This window comes from Cottoperca gobio, chromosome 16, assembly GCF_900634415.1.
Source record: "Cottoperca gobio chromosome 16, fCotGob3.1, whole genome shotgun sequence".
Lineage (NCBI taxonomy): Eukaryota > Metazoa > Chordata > Actinopteri > Perciformes > Bovichtidae > Cottoperca > Cottoperca gobio.
In genome coordinates, this window is record NC_041370.1 from 6803396 (window position 1) to 6821668 (window position 18273).

An 18273-nucleotide genomic window follows, 5' to 3' on the forward strand; every position below is an offset into this window, starting at 1 on the left:
TGTTATTCTGAAAGTTTTCCCCCCAAAAGTAACCATTTTTCTCAACAGCAGGATGAGTGGAGACACATGAAAACAATTACTGGCTATCCCCTCTGTCTCTGCCTGGAGAGTGGCCGAGGCACCAAACAGTTAACTGTACTGGGACTGGTTAGAAATTTGCTACGAGCTTTATTCTGATTGGTGTACAAGGCTCTGCATTGGAATCCTGTTAAACAGAATAGCAGGGAGAGAGACTGTGTGTTTGTGTATGTGTGTGTGTATGTGTGTGTGTGTGTGTCTTTATGTGTGTGTCTGTGTCAGAGAGAGAGGGAGAGTTGGCATGGCAACACAGTTACTCTTGAAGCAAACCACAGAAACAAATAAGGTTTCAGTTCTGTGAAAATATGTGTGCAAATTCTTATGCTGGATGTACGCAGAGCTGATAGTACAGTGCATGCTTATTCACATTCTGTTATGCATACACCTTGTTCTTTTCAATCAAATGCTAAACAGATCAAATGCGTGTGTGTGTGTCCTCTGATTACAAGTGTAGTGAAGCAGGCAGCTGCAGATGTAGCTGCCATAAACATAAAGATAGAGCAATGGCATGAACAGATTTCATAGGGATTGGGAAACATCACTCCTTGCGCTTCAGGAGTCACTGGCGCCTCCAGCTCGATAAATAGATGCAGACCCTTTGAATAGAACAGCTCAAAGAGGCTGCTACAACATTGTCTGAGTGACGCTGGTTAATTCCTTGAATTAAGTCAAGGGGGGAATTTATTGCTCCTACTCTGACTACAGTGTGTTTGGAATGAATCCTTTACCTTCTCATTGCAAACGCTTTTCACCTGGCTGGAATAGTAATGAGGCTCTTAATATCTCAGAAGCAGAAGAGCAATTATTGGAATAGGAATTAATTAGCTATGATATTTACACGCAGTTATTACGACTCACTCCTGATTCTTGTTTGGTCAGAGAGCGAATCTCCATCCTTGTGAGCACAACTCTTTGTTTAACTGTGAGATTAAGACAAGGGCGTAACTGGCCCTTTGTTTGCTTGCATCTCAAGATCAAGGCTGGAGAAGCGTAATTATGCAGCAGAGTCGGTTGACCTGAATTTATCATGATGAGGAACCTTTATAGCATCTTTTAAGTCTGACAGCAGTTTTTGAATGCAACACATGCATTAAAGTTTGACTTAGATTGGGAGGAAACAGGTGACCTCAACACACATTCACACACCAGTCTGTGACCATTTAGGGTCGGCAGTATCAGCTTGTTCAACATCATACAATATTCATGAAGCTCAACACTTAATCCCAGCCTGTTCCTTTAATGGATGCAGATACCCTGTGGTAGCAGAACGGCTTGTTTCTCTGGCTATTCTGGCGACAGCATCAGACTATTTACAGCCTTCTGAGATCTGCACACACACACACACACACACACACGGACAGACGCGTACACACACATGCGGTACGTGCAGACACACACTCTCCGCGCAGGCCGTTGCCATGGATATATCAAAGCCGAGACTGCAAACTTTGATCAATTATTAACAGTGATGGAGTGAGACAGTGGAGATACAGAGAAATGGTGAAACAAGGTGCTTCCCTCACTTCCGCCCTTTATTTTAATTGGCAGTCGTGACACTATTTCCCGATCCACTGTGGCATAACCAGCATTCATTACTGGTCCTCATGCATGTCGTGCATTGGCATACAAGCTTGGAGTCGGGTGCCAGTTGTAATTATGAGGAAATTAGGAGATGTAGCTGTGCATGCTTTGAGATTCAATACATAGGATTTCCCCCAGGCCCTTATCTTATCCCCTCTTCACACTCTTTTTATACTATTCAATCTGGAGTGTAATTAGAGAGTGTATCATGACGAGCCAGTGTCTTCTCCCTTTCTCCCCAGCCCAGGGCACCTTCAGTTTCTTTCAAAGGTTCTCGCAAACTGGGTTTTACTGATTGGAAAGGCTGCATAGGCATGTTAACATCGACACTGATATTGGCTCGGGGAATTTCAGCACAAGGACAGCGACAGAAGTGGCATTGCTATATCGCGCATGCATGTGTGTACGTGAAGCCGTATGAGTGCATTTTGTTATGACCGTGTACACACACCTGCACTGATCTTAGTGTCTGTGTGTGTGTGTGTGTGTGTGTGTGTGTGTTGGTAAATGTGTATGTGAATGACATCGGTGGCCGTCAATCAAGGCTACGTGAAGCCGTATGAGTGCATTTTGTTATGACCGTGTACACACACCTGCACTGATCTTAGTGTCTGTGTGTGTGTGTGTGTGTGTGTGTGTGTGTTGGTAAATGTGTATGTGAATGACATCGGTGGCCGTCAATCAAGGCTATCATGAGCCAAGGAGGGCTAGAAATGAAAGTGGAAATGGTGATGACTCCAGGGGGTTGTAGAAGACAGACCTCCAAGAATAGCAGAGATTCCTCAACCTTTATGGCATACCTGCCAACACCCATGTTTTCACTCAATTCTTTTTTCATAAGGGAGACTCACTGCACCGTGTTCCCTTTTTGTTACCAAAAGGTTTCATTTCTTACGCCCATAGAAACACTTAAATGATTGAAAGGTTCAGGTATGGTGTCTAATGCTGTTGTGTCCAAGAATAGACCTTCGCTATATTCCTGAGGGGTGAGTAACTGAGGGGTGAAACGATTCAAGTGCACGCTTTTACTTTTGCTCCTCTGTTTGCTTTCACAATAATTGCATTTATTTATACAGCAAAATGTATTTATTTATTTTTCAAATGTCCGGTTCTATTATCTTGCATATTGAGCAAACTTTGACCGGTTATGTTCAAAGATTTATTTTATAGGCGATGATTAATAGATAACGCTTTTTTAAAGGGGTTTAGTGATTGGGGTTTATCTAATTTACCTTCTTCTGTAACTTTATTTAAACACTGCATTCTACACGGTTGCCAAATTAAAACATTTCAAAAGACATTAATCAAAATATTATTCCAAAAAATATAATACGGATTAAATATGTCGAGGCATAATACGTCTTTGTCTTGGTGAAAATACTTCAGTAACCTTTACAAGGCCAGAATCTGCTCTCCACCAAGCAGGTTATGTTTTCGGTCTGTTTGTCAGCTGGACTATGAAAAACCTTCTGGCCCGATGAAATCATGAAACCTGGTGAAAGGGTGGAGCCTGGGCCAAGGAAGAACCCATCGTATTTTGGAGCAGATCCAAATCACGGGACGGATGCACAAATAATTTTTCACTTTGGTTAACATCGTGAGATAGGGCATGACCTCGGCGGAGGTCTGCACTCTCCGATTACCCTTCTAATCAAATTCTAATTTACGTTATAAGCAGCTAGTAATTTGGAACATTTATGAAAACAAGCTGTTATTAAAAGCTGTGAGGTTGGATTGTAATGACAGATATGATTAAATAATTCAAAGATAATCAGCGTACACGATTAAAACCCGCTCATCAGGGCATAGTTAAAACACAGTCACACCAGAAAGCTAACCAGCGTCTCCTCCGCACGCTGTCAGCCCACAGCCGCAGGGACGGTGAACACAAACAACCTTCGGGAAAGACGGTATTTTAAAAAGGAGGTCTGTGCATCAATCTGCATCTCCCTCACATGATAAGATAACGCAGCAATTTGTTTCTATTAGGAATAGGCAACTGACAGGCTGCGTGTTTGAACACAGAGGCTGATGTTTTACCAGAGAGGAGGAAGTGATCTGTGAAATCAGCTGGAGTAGTGATTGATTGCTGGAAGGAAAACCCGCAGTCTCTCGGCCTCGCACGGCGATGGACTCAATTATTCATTGTACAGGCGTGCACCCCTAAACTCTCAGGACAATATTTTGATATTTGATCTCAACAAGTGACAGGATTCCTGTACAGATTTGTTTTGTGTTTGGTCAGTGAGTCCAAAGCCCTTTTGTGGCGGAGGGTTATATAAAAACGTATCTAGCTTTAAACTTTGGGCCCTTGTGATGAATCTGTTAGACTGCCAGAGAGCGCTGGAGTATTTATGACAATGTTTTTTTTTTTTTTTAAATGACCAAAAAGAGGAGACTTTAATCTGTCCATACGTATAATTAATGCTCATATTTATGTGACTTTTGACGTCCATGAACGTTGTAGTGTTCCTTTATTGGCTGGTGGAAAGTTAAAAGTTAGTAGTTTTGTCATTACAGTGATAACAACTTTACAAACCTTCAGAGAAATGTTTCAAACTTTGTAATTTTCTGTCCGGCTGACAAAAGTGAACAAGGGAATTTCCCCGGTATGGGATCTAAAGCTCTTATCTTATCAACACTAAATTGCCGTACTAGCAACTAAAATAAGAAAAAGAATAGAGATTCTTTCTTCACCTTGGAAAACAAGGTATGTTTACAAGCTGTTTCCAAAGCTTTCGACTGTATCCCATGGCCTTCTTAAAAGAGAACTCTACTGATTCTACACATCAAACTGAGCGTGTGAAGTTAAAAAGGAGGGGGCTAGCCAGACATCTGCAGCCCGCTCTTCCTGTCTGCTTGAAGCTCGAGGCTACATTAGCCGCTACAAGCTTAACATTCCCAAATCTCCAACTGAACTGAATTGTGGGTAATTTATACACCAGGTTTTGACTAGAATGCATGAAAAAAGAAAGATACCTCTGGTTCTGCTGCTCGCCTTTGATCCTCTTTGAAAACGGCACATCGTGAGTCTGACAATTATATAAAAGTGCAATGTTAAATCTTTTAAGAGAATATAACTTGCTCAGCTGTCGGCTAGTAAGTTTAAAACATTTTAGCACATTTAAGTAAATGTTATTGTAAACATCTTAACGCTTCAGCAACACAAACTCCGACTTTTTTCAAAAGAGTTTAATTTGATGATAAAAAGTAGAATAGCACTTTAGGTGGAGTTCAATTAATCACCACTAGATGCTGGATGCAAACAATGATCAGACTCTCAATCGAGACTCCAGAATCTCTTTCAAAATCACAACTTTGTTTGTTCCATTTTAAAGATATTAAGACTTGGTCTCCACCCGGGCTTCACCCTGCTTCACCCTGCAGACTGTTGTTCTAATCAATACACATTGAAGTGCTATAAACAACTCAAAAGCCTCAAAACATCCTTTGCAGGAAACAATAGGTGGCTATTTAGGTCAGACGGCGGCGGTTCAGAAGGTTATGAAAAATGACGCATTATATTATTTATATCACTGTGCTGTGAGAAATCACCAAACCTTGAGTGAAGTGTCACCGACAAAGATTAGTCCAGGAATGGACGCAGGTTTAATTCACAGTTCAAACTCTGCTATGCCCTTTCCTCCCGATACGGTCACCTCACAGTGTTATTTCCCTGTGGGTGCCCGAGCACCCGAGCACCGGCTGAATATGCGCCCAGGCGGGAGACGTTACAAATGCGGTGACCTTTTCTACAGTCTACAGTGATCGCCTTGTGGTCCAATAAATAAAAGTGATTAAATCAAATTCCTAGAGAAAAACCATAAGGAAACCTTTAGTGTGAGAAAGTCAGCAGTCCCAGCTCAGATTGAATGATCTAAGTGCATGACAACATCCTGACTTTCTCTGCGATGACATGACACCACTATAATTCAACCCAATCTAGAATTAATGGAAAACACATCAATCAGTAAGAAGCCCAGCTATTCCACACATTCCCTGGTTCTCGGGTGGTGATTACCTCTTCAGAAAGAGCAGAGGGCTGCCTCAAAGAGACAATTCAGCCGCTGAGACATACACCCCAATTAGGAGCCATATTGGTCGCCGCCATCATCGGCTACGGTCCGATTGTTTGTGACACTCATCTAGAGTGTATTTTAAAACAAATGTGCATGTGTGTGTGTTTGTGTTTGTGAGCCACATCTTCTCCTCCATGGTGAATCATGAGATGTGTCAGGCCAGTTTATCAGTGACTCTGATGAGCAGTGCGGCGGTGACGGCCTGTCGGTAATCTGGCTGACGGAGCTGTGATGGATCATTCCAGCCGCACTCTCGCCACCTAGACATGCTGTAAATGACTTCATCGGAGGGTTATAATGACTTGTGATGGGCTGCTGTTGTGCTCTCACTTTTGTTTGGTTTGTGTCCTTCTGTTTTGATCTGTGGGCAGCGCGTTGTGTTTGGATGATACATACGGGCTGTGTGGACGTGAACTCTGTGAACTCTGTGCAGATCTTTTTTTCCGTTTCTTCCTCCAGCTTGTCTTTTCCCTTCACATTTGCATCTGCTTGTTTGCTGCTATCTGCTACTTGTTTGCTATTTTCCTTTTACTTCATCTTGACCTCGTTTGTTTTGTTTTCCATTTCCCTTACTTGTCCTTTTCTTTGTCCTATTTGTCTTCTCCCATCACATTTGCATGAGCCTTTTTGTCACTTCCTGCTGCTTCTATGTCATTTCCCTTTACTTTATCTCCTCTCCTCCTGTTTTCTTCTTTCTGTTTCTGTTCACAGTCTCCTCCATCCCCCACACTCCATTCCTTATTTGTGCCTCACCCTCGACTTTCATTCCATCTGGTTTCCCCCACCCTTATCTGTCCCACTTCCCTCACTTTTCTCTCCCTTTCGATCACCTCCAGTAATTTCTCATCTTTTTTTTATCGATTCGCCCCATCCCATCTGTTCATCCATCCGTCCATTTAACACTCTGTCATTTTGTCTTTCCAGTGTGACCCAGGAGAAGCCACCAAGCTTCTGTATGACCTTCTGTACACCGAGCCCATCAAGATCGTCCTGATGCCCGGCTGCAGCGGCGTCTCCACATTGGTGGCCGAAGCTGCTCGCATGTGGAACCTCATAGTGGTGGGTGTCTCTTACTTGTTTGTATCGAAGTAACACTTTCAGAACATTTTTGCATTCCCCAGTCATTTTATCCTCGAGGTTTTTAATTTGTTGAAGGCACAGGGAGAGACGTGTGATGCAGTTTGTATCAAAATGTGTACTCCCTCTCAAACCTGAACACACTGACATGATTTACATATTTCTACATTCGGCTCATATCATTTAATTATATCTCTGATATCCATCACAAATAAACATCTATACATCCGCTTACAGATCATAGAAACAAAGATGCTTCTTATAACTCCAGAAGTTGCCTGAGAATCATCCTGTTTTTAAGTCCAGTGATAGTGTTCTGTGCACACATGGGTACATCGCAAACTGGAATTCCTAATAGGTCATTTGCGATACTTTTAATGGCGCCAATTTGGCAAAACGTATGCAAATATAGGCTATTTCTGAAGGAGGCCTTCAGTGTCACATATTGAAAATCCCTGTTTTAACCTAACTGCACTGCTTCAAAACCATTTCTGTATAATGCATCAGTTTAAAGGGTCAGTAACTGCAAAAGAAGAAAAAACACATTTCTTCACTTACCTCTGGTTGTATTCAATTATTCAGATAGTTTTGGTTCAGTGGCTTCAGGTTCTGAGATATCTGTGACTGAGATTTCAGGCACTACACTGAAAACAATAGAGATGAATGGAATGTTTGTGGGATTTTACAGCATTGAGAAATGACATTTAAAAAAAAAATAAAATCTGCAGCAACATCTCTTTCCCAAATCCAAAGAGTGCACTGCCAACACTTTTCATAGGGACTAGTTCTTCAGTAGGAAATTGACAATGACAGGCTTTCACAGCAAGGACTGTGGATTCACCTTCACTGTATTTCAGTGGAAGCTGAAATCTTAGAGAGAGAGGTATCTCAAAACCTGAACACAAAACATTCTGCATGCTAGCTCTGTGCAAATGCAGCCATTTACCATTTAGACCCTTTGGTCCAAAGCGACTTAAATAACAGCACTGATCCTCCGTAGGGAACGAGAGCGCGATGCCAAACAAACAGCGAAGAGGACTATGTTGCCTCTCATCCCATGTCCCTGTCTCTGATGGACTTTTGTTAAGGATAGCACAGAGAGGGATTAGATCCGATAAGAAATGAAACTGAAATCTTTAGCTGTTGCTTCGTCCCTCTGTTTTGTGCAGGCGAACAATGTACAATGTATTGTAGAAGCTGTTGGATGCCGACATCCGTCTAAATGATGATGTCTTCAACATTTGGTAATAATACTAAGTTCTCCAAATCAATGCTGTAGTTGTTTATTGATTTTAAAAGACTTCACACAGCACTTTTAATTAGCGACGACACTTTTAATTAGCGACGACACTTTTAATTAGCGACGACACTTTTACATGGCAGTTTCGCAATACTGCATTGACGGCGACACGACATGCACGAAAAAAAAACATATTGTTTGACCTCGCATTCTGCACAATAAGACATTTATAATAAGTACAAACACATCTGAGATCAGCCAGAGATCTGCTGCTGTCTTCTTCTGCTGCTGTTATTTTTCCCACACTTTTTATGCCTTCATCAGTTTATTTTGTTTATCTCATTCTCTGTCTTCTCTTGATCTGCCTCTCTGTCACTCACAGTGCTCTGCTTATTAGCTTTGTCCTGTAATTGAAGTTTCATCCAGAGATTAGTCATCGGGAACAATCAGTTCTAGTGGTTGGCATCTGCCCCTCTTTCTCGTTTCTGGTCTCGCTGTCTTTGTCACCCTTTCTTTCCTCATCATTAAAACCCGCATTTTGACTCTTTGCCTTCCTCTTTTCTCTGTCTGTCTTCACTGCCTGGAGCTGGCCTGCTCTATTTCAGCCCCCTTTTTCTTTCTTCCTTCCTTCCTTCCTTCCTCCTTTCCATCTCTGCCGTCTTTCTCTCCCACTCTTCGTTTCCGCCTTGCTCCCTCAACTCGAGCAGTCGATTCTCCGCACACACAAAGACATCTGTCTCTTTTTACTACACGCTACACCACTGGCACAACCTCCTAACCGCCACACTCAATTATTTCTGTATGCTGCCAGCCTGCAGAAGCTTCCTCGCATGTCAAACAGCCTCATCAGGGCACCGGGGAGGCAAAAGCAACCTCCGTTTCTGGACGCTGATCAAGAAGGGGCTCTCGATCGGCTCCTCTTGGCACAGTGTTAATTTGATCACCCATCTCTCTATCTAAAAGCACTGTAAGCCATAGACAGGCATTGATCTTCAGCTACAAGGCTATGGGAGAACTGACAAACTGAGAATCAAGAGATATTGTTTGTGGTTTTTGGGAAGCTTCAATGGGGAACTTTTCCTGTCTGTTACAGAGTGCTGCTACATCGGTCTATTTCTGCCGCTTTTGGCTCCATTCTGCTGAAGTCTGCTGAAGGTTTATTTGAGTGTTAACGTGGGGAAAAGCTTGCAGCTCCTTATTTGTTTGGTAATTTTCTAGTTTTTGACAATTCAATTATTCAATTCTACTGGCATGGTGCCAATGCAACCCTTGCAAAAAAATAAACAGATTGTACAAACTATTTAATGTGTAGAGGCCGAGCTCAAAGCACCTTTTGGCTGGTTTTATTTGGTTTTTAGATATAGGCCTGTGAGATTTATACCTCTGCTTACAATTGAGCTAATTGGAATGTTATTTGTGACGCTTACAGCGTTGAAAAATGACATTTATAATCTTGACGACTGTGTCCGAAATCACTCCCTTGTTCATTTCCTACTTGCTTTTGACATACAATCTCTACAGTGAGCAGTAAACTCATTGTTTTGATGGTACTGCTACAGTATATAGAGCATCGGTGTTTCTATTAAAAGATGTCACTACAGAAGTCTATAATTGTTTTTGCTACGCTCCAGTGATCCCCTGACTTCCCCTCTATCACTACCAGCAGGTCAAAGTATTCATCCTTTTAGTTAAGTAGCTTGACGGACGAATTGGCTCAAAATTGTGTATTCACATTCATGGCTCCCAGACAATGTGTCCTAATTACTATAGTGATGCTCTGACTTTTCATCCAGCACCATCATTACATAAATTACTAAATTACATTTTAAAGTGCCGTTTTCTACAGTTACTCAAAGAGTCCTCGAGTGCGATATTGCAATCATTCATGATGTATTGATGGAGCAAGTTGACATTGCGATAAGGATAAATAACGACATATTATGCAGCTCTACTGACACTCCTCATTCCCACGAGATCAGCCTCAGCAATACTTTTCATACTGTTTATTTCTAATTTTACAAATGTAAGCACAATCGCATTGTCATTCTGAGCATGTTAGCATGCTAACATTAGCATGCTAACATTAGCATGCTAACATTAGCATGGGCTGCCTACATGCAGCCTCACAGAGCTGCTTGCATGGTTGTAAACTCTAACGAACAAAAGTTCCATTTACATGCATTGGATTAATACAACTTTGGTGCTCGAGTGAGTATTTACAGCTGAAGAATGGTGTGTGTGGGATTTAAAACAAAGTACAATAGTCGCGTTCATGGTGATGAAGGAACACGTCACACGGTGCCGTGGTTTGTCTCATTGATGTGTTTTTAGACAACAGTGAAGCTGTCACAACGGCTACTCTTGTTTTTGCTCTCCCTGTTCTTTAAGTCATTACCATCTCCCGTCCTGCCGTTCCCCACCTGCCCTCAGCGGGATCCCGCCAATCCCAGTCACCTGTTCCACATAACCTCATTATCTCCCTGTATATACCAGACTCTCTCTCCCCAGTCATTTGCCACATCGTCTCATGTGTACTTCCCAGTCTTTGTTCCTGTTTTTTGACTGACTGCTCCTGGTTTCACCTGCCTGACCCATACTCTCTTACAGGCAGGCTGCATTGAACGTGAAACATACATGTGGACTGTTTTCGTAATGGCTGCTGCAGCACTACGCATCCATTATAATCAATGAAGCTGGCAACACCATGCGTAAAAGCAGCGCGTAAGTGGTGCTTATATGCCATGGAGGTCTGCTCTACAAGTGTAAAAATAGGCCAGTCCTCTATTTATAGGTTTATTTTATTAAACTTGATCACCCAGTCTGCATTTATTTTTGCCAGTACCAGCTGGTGGATGCTTAGCAACTGTATCCCTTACATTGCTTACGTCTGTAGACGTTAACCTACCCATATTACACAAACGTTGTGAAAAATAACAAGTTTCACAGAGCTGTGCGGGGCAATCCATCATAATCCCAAAATGAAAGCTAACCATGTCTCACACAACCCTACGACGTTTGTGCGCCGCAGGCTTACACATTAATTTTTTCCCGCAGCACGTCCACATTTGTTACGTCTTCGATGTAGCCAAAGCGTTTGCCTTCGCTGACTTATTACCTTGTTGCCAAACTATGGAACGGATGAATAAGCTACAAAGCTTTGTCTACACAGGCAATACTTGTTAATAAGATCGATTTATTGCTGTTTTGGCTGTTTCAGGTAATTATAAAATATAATAATATAGCCAGCCTCACTCCTAAAGAATTGTTACCCCCCCTGCATGTGCAGATGTATGTTATCAACACCTATCAGGTTTATTTTACTGAGCATGTGTCATCCACTGAAGCTGCCGCTGCCACTTTCTCCAGATCGCTCGATGCCGCGCCAAGATCAGCTGTCACTTCCTGTATAGTCTCCCTATCTTTGTATTGATGCCTCCATGCATGCCTTTGCCAACAGGGATTTGCTATTGTGGTCCACATTGTACATGACATTTAACGTCAAGCCTCCTCTTGCTCCCATTGGGGAACATCCCAGGGTTGTGAAGGTAATGGGGCTGAGATGAGAACCGGGAAGGAGGCTACGCGGTCTGTAATGGTTCCCTAAACTCCAGGCTCCTCGTTTTAAAGGAGTCCTGTCGAGGATTTATCTTCAGTTGTCACTATGAAACTAATTGTTAGAAGAACAGTCCCCCTGTTTCTGTCTGCATTTCCCACAATCTCTCTTCCCTGCTGTTTTGGACACACATTTTAGTCTTGTGGGAATTCTGCCTAAGAATTCAAATGTTATGGGTCCAAATGAAAGAAACAGATGATCACATGTGTGACTGTTTGCAACAACAATAATTTGATCATTTTTCTTTGTGCTCTGTTTGTAATAGCAGAATGAGTCATCACAATTTCATGACAATGTTTGCATGGAAAATCCTGCAGGCAGTGTTTTATTTTTTGTTGTTGGAATTACAGTGTTTATCGGAACACCTGATAAGCCGGAGGGAAGGTAAAAGGAGGGAGCGGGTGGGGATGAAAATTAGAAAATGGGAGCAGGGATTGTCTCTCTGGTTCTCTGTCTTTTTGCTGGCTTTTCTCCTGTGTTGTTTTCTGTTTGAACCAGTCGCCATCAAAGAACACTGTGTGCAGGGGAGGAACAAGAGAGTCCAGATGTGAATACATTTTGATTGAAGTCTGTTTAGTACTGATGCCTCGAAGGACCTTCAGAAGTATATTCTCCCCCTAAAGTTCTATATCCTTCTTGCCTTAGTGACTGTTTTCCTCTTATTTTATTTCTGTCTGTTTCCCAGCTGTCCTATGGCTCCAGCTCGCCGGCCCTGTCCAACCGCCAGCGCTTCCCCACCTTCTTCCGCACACACCCGTCGGCCACCCTTCACAACCCCACCAGGGTGCGGCTCTTCCAGAAGTGGAAGTGGACCCGCATTGCCACCATCCAGCAGACCACCGAAGTCTTCACCTCGGTCAGTACCTTTTTATTCTTCTCCATCTCACCTTCAATGTTACGTTCCCTCGCTTTCTTCTTTGTCACATGTCCTTACTTTGACTCCATTACTTTTGGTAAAGTGTCAGGATGCCTTATTGCCTGCCTGCTTCTGTATGTTTGTTTATGAGAGCTGTTGTGTTCTCAGGCTCTGTGATATATCTCTCCACGCGATTGATGGAGGATTTTTTAAGTAATTTGTTGGAGTATTGGTTGTGAGAAATATTGATCAAGCAATACATCTCTCCCAGGCACGGCGGTCGATACCCTGACACTTGGGTTGGTTCCTGTAATGGAGGTTAATGATCCTCTTCTCACATTCTTTCCTTTTCCTTCTCACATCCTTCTTTTACGCTTTCACCTCATGTTCTTTGTGTAGACATGTATTCTCTCTCGGGCTGTCTTTCTTGTTTATCATACACACTGTCCACCTCTCTCTTGATATTTCTCATATACACTTCAGGATCTTTTTTTTTTATCTCTTTGGACTTGGTTTTCTTTTCTTTTGTCTTTCTCTATAATCTCAACTTGGCACCTCTCTCTGTCTCGGTTCAGCTGCCTTTCTAACCTCCCCCTCTCTCCCCCCTTCTCCTTGTCTATCTCCCTCTGTCCTTCCCTTTCATCTCGCAGACTCTGGACGATCTGGAGCAAAGGACGAAGGAGGCAGGCATCGAGATCAGCGTTCGCCAGAGTTTCCTCACCGACCCGGCTGTCGCTGTCAAGAACCTCAAGGTGCTTTGATTAAAAATTCACCTCAGCTGCTATTCGTCCCCCCCCCCCCCCTCTCCTTCCTCCTCCGGCTCACAGCTGCACACGATACCATTAGCATAGAGGCGATTTGATAGAGGAAATTAATGCGCCATGCTAATTAGCAACTCCTGAACAGCAGTACGTGCGGACAGCAGGAACTTCGGCATGCTGCGCTGCCACATCAAGCTGTGCTGTAGTGAAGCTATATTGTTGCTGCTGGTGTAACTAACCAATGTTTTGTTTTTATGTTTTGACGCAGCGCCAAGATGCAAGGATCATTGTGGGGCTCTTCTATGAGACCGAAGCCAGGAAGGTATTTTGTGAGGTTAGTACCTTTTTTTTCGCTCAATTGATCCCAATAGACTGAACCTGTCTGGCTATTAGCAGAACTGTAACTCTGTAATGAGCTGTTTGAAGGAATGTCCTTGTTTGGCAGTGATACAACATGCTCAACACATCGCTGGGAATAATTCTCCTCACGCTTATTTATCATTCTCTCCCTCCCTTCCTCCATATCTGCCTCCTGCCCTTCCTGCTGCAGGTGTTCAAGGAGAAGCTCTACGGAAAGAAGTATGTGTGGTTCCTGATAGGCTGGTACGCAGACAACTGGTTCAAGATCAAAGATCCGGCGATCAACTGTACAGTGGAGAACATGACGGAGGCCGTGGAGGGACACGTGACCACCGAGATCGTCATGCTGAATCCTGAGACGGTCCGCGGCGTCTCCAACATGGTGGGAACACACAAAACACTATTATCTCTCCCACTACTATACTAATTATACTAAAGAGTTATTAAGTCAGCTTTTATGTTAATCAGCAACAAGGAATCAACAGCTTGAAACAGCTAACGCGTTCCTGTAATTGACAAATAATAAGTTTGCATTTTTGTTTTTGGGAGTGAAAAGGAAGAATACTGTACATCACAAGGCAAAATACTTAAGACACTTTGGTCCAATGCAAGTTTTAATGAGATTATAATGACATCAAATGGAGCACACCTGTGTACATGGGAAATGGAGTTCCCACTTGTATTTCCCACAAGGTGGGAAACTGTACGAATACAACACACAACTTCACAAAACCTGAGGATAAATTAATACAGAAAGCAATCAGGAAGGAAAGATTAAAATAAATGACATGAGAAATAATAAAAGGATAGAAAATATTGCGCATGAAGTGCAGCAGTTCAACCAGGGAATAGACGTGAGCACATGCCATATAAAGGGGAAATGTTGGCTGTGGCAGGTAAAACTTTCCGACCACCTGCCACCATGGCAAATAGGTTTTCCTTATATTAAGAAATATTATTTTTAAAAAGCCATTCCCTAGTTAAAAATAATCAGGGATTAAGGTTACAAGATATATTCCATATTTCTACCACTGACTCAGTGTACAGTGTTCTACATAGACGGCTGGTAGAAATAGAAATATCTGATTTTAATGGAAAAATACTCGGATACTCAGAAAAGTAACACTTTGGTTTACAAAAATTATCACAAAGAAGGTGAAAAGAAAAATGGGGACAAGGTGCAAATGAGATGCAGATTATGTACCTCTAAGCTAAAAATAAAAGTGTTTGCAATACCTGCAAAACCAATGAAACATGGACAGGTTGTCCGTGTTATTGTGAGCATGTTTGCGTGCTGATCTTTTATATACAGTCTATAGTGCTGATGTTAACATTCAGCTCAAAGCACTGCTGTGCCTTAGTCGAGCCTCGCAGAGCTGCTGACATGTCTGTAGACTCTTAGTCCTGTTTATAATCAAAATAAACACATAGAAATAAGTAATAAGATGATATTTTTCATTTCTGTGTCGTCCTTGCATTGTGCTTTCCAGTGTTCGATTGTCAGTCAGTTAAACATTGTGATGTCTTCCTTCTTGGGTTTTCTGTTAATTGAGTTTGAGCTCTCTGTCTGTTCATTAATTGTGATAAACTATTCAGCTCATCTCATTCATATCCCTAACAAACGTCTTCTGCCATCCATGTGAAATAGATTGATTCCCATGCGACAGTTTTTTATCCCAGGAAAGAATAATAATGTCGTAGCTTCAGTGAACTGTGTGTGATCTGAATTAATATTATGTTTAATGAAGGATATAGGAATAGATGTTTCATACTGTCACACTCTTTCTCAACATCTTTCTTTTATCATTTTGCCTCTCAGGTAGTCGCTCTCTGCTTCTCCTTCGCCCGTCGCTCTCCTCTGTTCACCTTCTCTAATCCTCTTAAACTGTCTCTTCGTCTCTCTGTCTCTCCCATTGTTCGACCTTCTCTGACTCTGCTGGTCTATGGTGGATCATCCTTTTGTTCTTCTTGTTTACCCACCTTTGCTTTCCCTTCTCCTTATCATTTCCTCATCCCCACCTTTTCCACCAACACCCCCTCCCCCTTCTCTCCCCATGCCCCTCCTTTTCTCTCTCTCGCACCCCATCAGCAGCTGTTGTTTATATTCATACAGCACCTGCCGCTACCTGCTGATTTAGCTGTTGACGTGCTGCTCAACGGGTGATAAGAATTACAGCCTGAACTTCTTCTGCACACAGTCAATCTATTCAAATTCAATTTCCAAGTTTGAAATTGGCATATTTCTTCGAGATAGAGCATTCAGATGAAGCTAGTGTTCCAGTACTGCAGGTTCTGCAATAGCACATTGTCAGCTAGTTTTCAGTAGGTAGTGGCAGATTTAAATGCCAAATGCCAAGGTGGAATTTCAATGAGATGAATTTGACGTAACTGAATTGGGGATGTGTGGGCCCTAATTGGCCTCAGAGAATCCACGGATGATTGGTGGCTGTAATCTCCCGTCACACAGGGGGAGGGAGCTTCTGTGTTGGTGCTTTAGTTACAAAACCATCTTAAATGTAAAGTATACATGTTTAAATATTCTAATAACAAATATTCTAGCTCTCCTCTTCTAGTCAGTGCAGCATGTTAATAGAAAAACTCAACATCTTGGGAAAGACGCTTTTCTCGCAGAGTTATATGAGACGATTGATACCACGCTCATGTCTGTCACTAAATATAAATCTACAGCCAGCAGGTGATTAGCGTAGCCTAGCATAAAGGCTGAAACCAGGGCGTAACAGCTAGCCTGGAGACGCGGGTTGATCCATAGTCCCTGACCCTCCATGTCATCACGGGCGTTAACAATGGTGTCACATCTTTACTTTGAAACTTTTAATCTCTCATGCAAAACAACCCAAACCTTTGCAAAGAAATGTGTGTTCATGTAGGACTCAGCCCATGAATCCTCCATATGATCCACCACTGCTTCTCTTTGCCATTGACTAATAGACATATTAATATCTTGGACTCCTCTTTGATGTTCTTTCTGTCCTGTTTTTATCAGACATCACAGGAGTTTATCGCCGCCTTGATGTCTCGTCTTGGTGGAAAGAACCCCGAGGACACGGGCGGCTTTCAGGAGGCTCCTCTTGCCTACGATGCAGTGTGGGCTCTGGCCCTTGCTCTCAATAAGACCGTGGCACCACTGAAGGCCAAGGGTCGACGACTGGAGGATTTCAACTACAACAACCACGACATCACCTCCGAGATCTACAGGGCCCTCAACACCAGCTCCTTTGAAGGTGTTTCGGTAAGTGCGGAGTACTGACAATAAAAACAACTGTTTATGCTCCCATTTAGTGTAATAAAGTCACTAATAACTGTTCACATACGTTCCCTGCACTCCTTGTTGGCCACACCTGTTAATCTACTGCAATCCAGCACAGCATCTCTGCCACAAGTTAATTCAGCTATATATTTATTACTGCATTCGTAATTTGCAGCGGTTTTGTACTGGACTGCATTATATTGAAATGTGTTTCTGATATTCTTCCCCCCTCATGCAAAACATTCAACTCCTCTCAATATAAAGCAGTCCAGTTCAGCACCACTGCAGAACTACAGTGTAAAAAGAAAAAAGATGATAAAGACCAGTTACAACTTCATTTTTAGTCGTTTTGTCCGGCAACATTGCTACAGTGAAGCGTGATGGGTAAGGATACGCGGTCAGATGATCAAACAAGCCAACACTTTGTCCAGGTTATCTAAAAGTCTTTATTTAGAGATAAAAACCTAAAGTGAGCGCACCCAAAATGTTGGTAAGAATACCTCATTGTACAAAATGTTTGACTCACTATGCCTTTGGCTGAGCCTGGCTAGCTGTTTCCAGTCTTTGTGCTAAGCTAAGCTAACTGGCTAATGGCGGTAGTTTTGTATAGAGCATAGGCTACACCAGTGGTGTGCCGTTGGATTTTGAAACAATTAGGCCTATTGCATTTAACTATACACAAGGTATTTGGGGAGTTAGGTTAGGGAGTGTTTTTTTATTGGTTAAGTGGTCCTTGGTCTGAAAAGGTTTGAGGGTATTTTGCCCGGATATGAATACAGGTGTGCCTTGAGATTTTGGCTTGGTCTATGGTGTGCCTTGGCCACAGAAGGTTTGGGAACCACTGGGCTACACACATGAGAGTGATTTCAATCTACTCATCTAACTCTTGGCAAGAAAGCAACTTAGGGATGAATTTGCAAAAGGTTGCGGCTGCTAAACCTCCACAAAAAAAAGAGAAAACGAAACCACGTAAATCTCAAAACACCCGCAAAGCCCCTTTCTATGCAAATGAGCAAAAACAGTCCTCTTCACAAAGATGAGCACTAATAATCATACAGTCACAGTGGAATTATTCAGAGTTGGTGGTAACTGAAGCACATTTATACTGGGGGTGTCATGCCTAGACTTTCCAGTGATCATGGCAGCAGTGAATGAAATGTTGTCATCTTATTTTAAAGTCTGAAGGTGTGCGTTTGAAAAGCAGCACTGACAGACTGGGATGTTAAATCCCAAATACGGATATAAGACGCACAAAAAAAAAGAGCAAATTGAACTCAGCTGCAAAACTTTATGGCCGTGTTTGTGCTGTAATATCATCAGCACAGTATATTTTAAATCGCACCTTTTAGACAGGGGCAGA

The 18273-nt window shown here is 42.4% G+C and overlaps 1 protein-coding gene across 1 annotated transcript in view; it reads left to right on the plus strand.

Annotated features, from left to right (window-relative positions):
• Positions 1–18273, plus strand: part of gabbr1a (gamma-aminobutyric acid (GABA) B receptor, 1a) — a 59471-nt gene that overhangs the window by 17904 nt on the left and 23294 nt on the right. Inside the window, exons 8-13 of the mRNA XM_029450863.1 lie at positions 6663–6797; positions 12354–12524; positions 13175–13276; positions 13554–13619; positions 13836–14027; positions 16650–16895. Of these exons, the coding sequence (XP_029306723.1) occupies positions 6663–6797; positions 12354–12524; positions 13175–13276; positions 13554–13619; positions 13836–14027; positions 16650–16895 (912 nt within the window). The remainder of the gene's footprint in view (positions 1–6662; positions 6798–12353; positions 12525–13174; positions 13277–13553; positions 13620–13835; positions 14028–16649; positions 16896–18273) is intronic.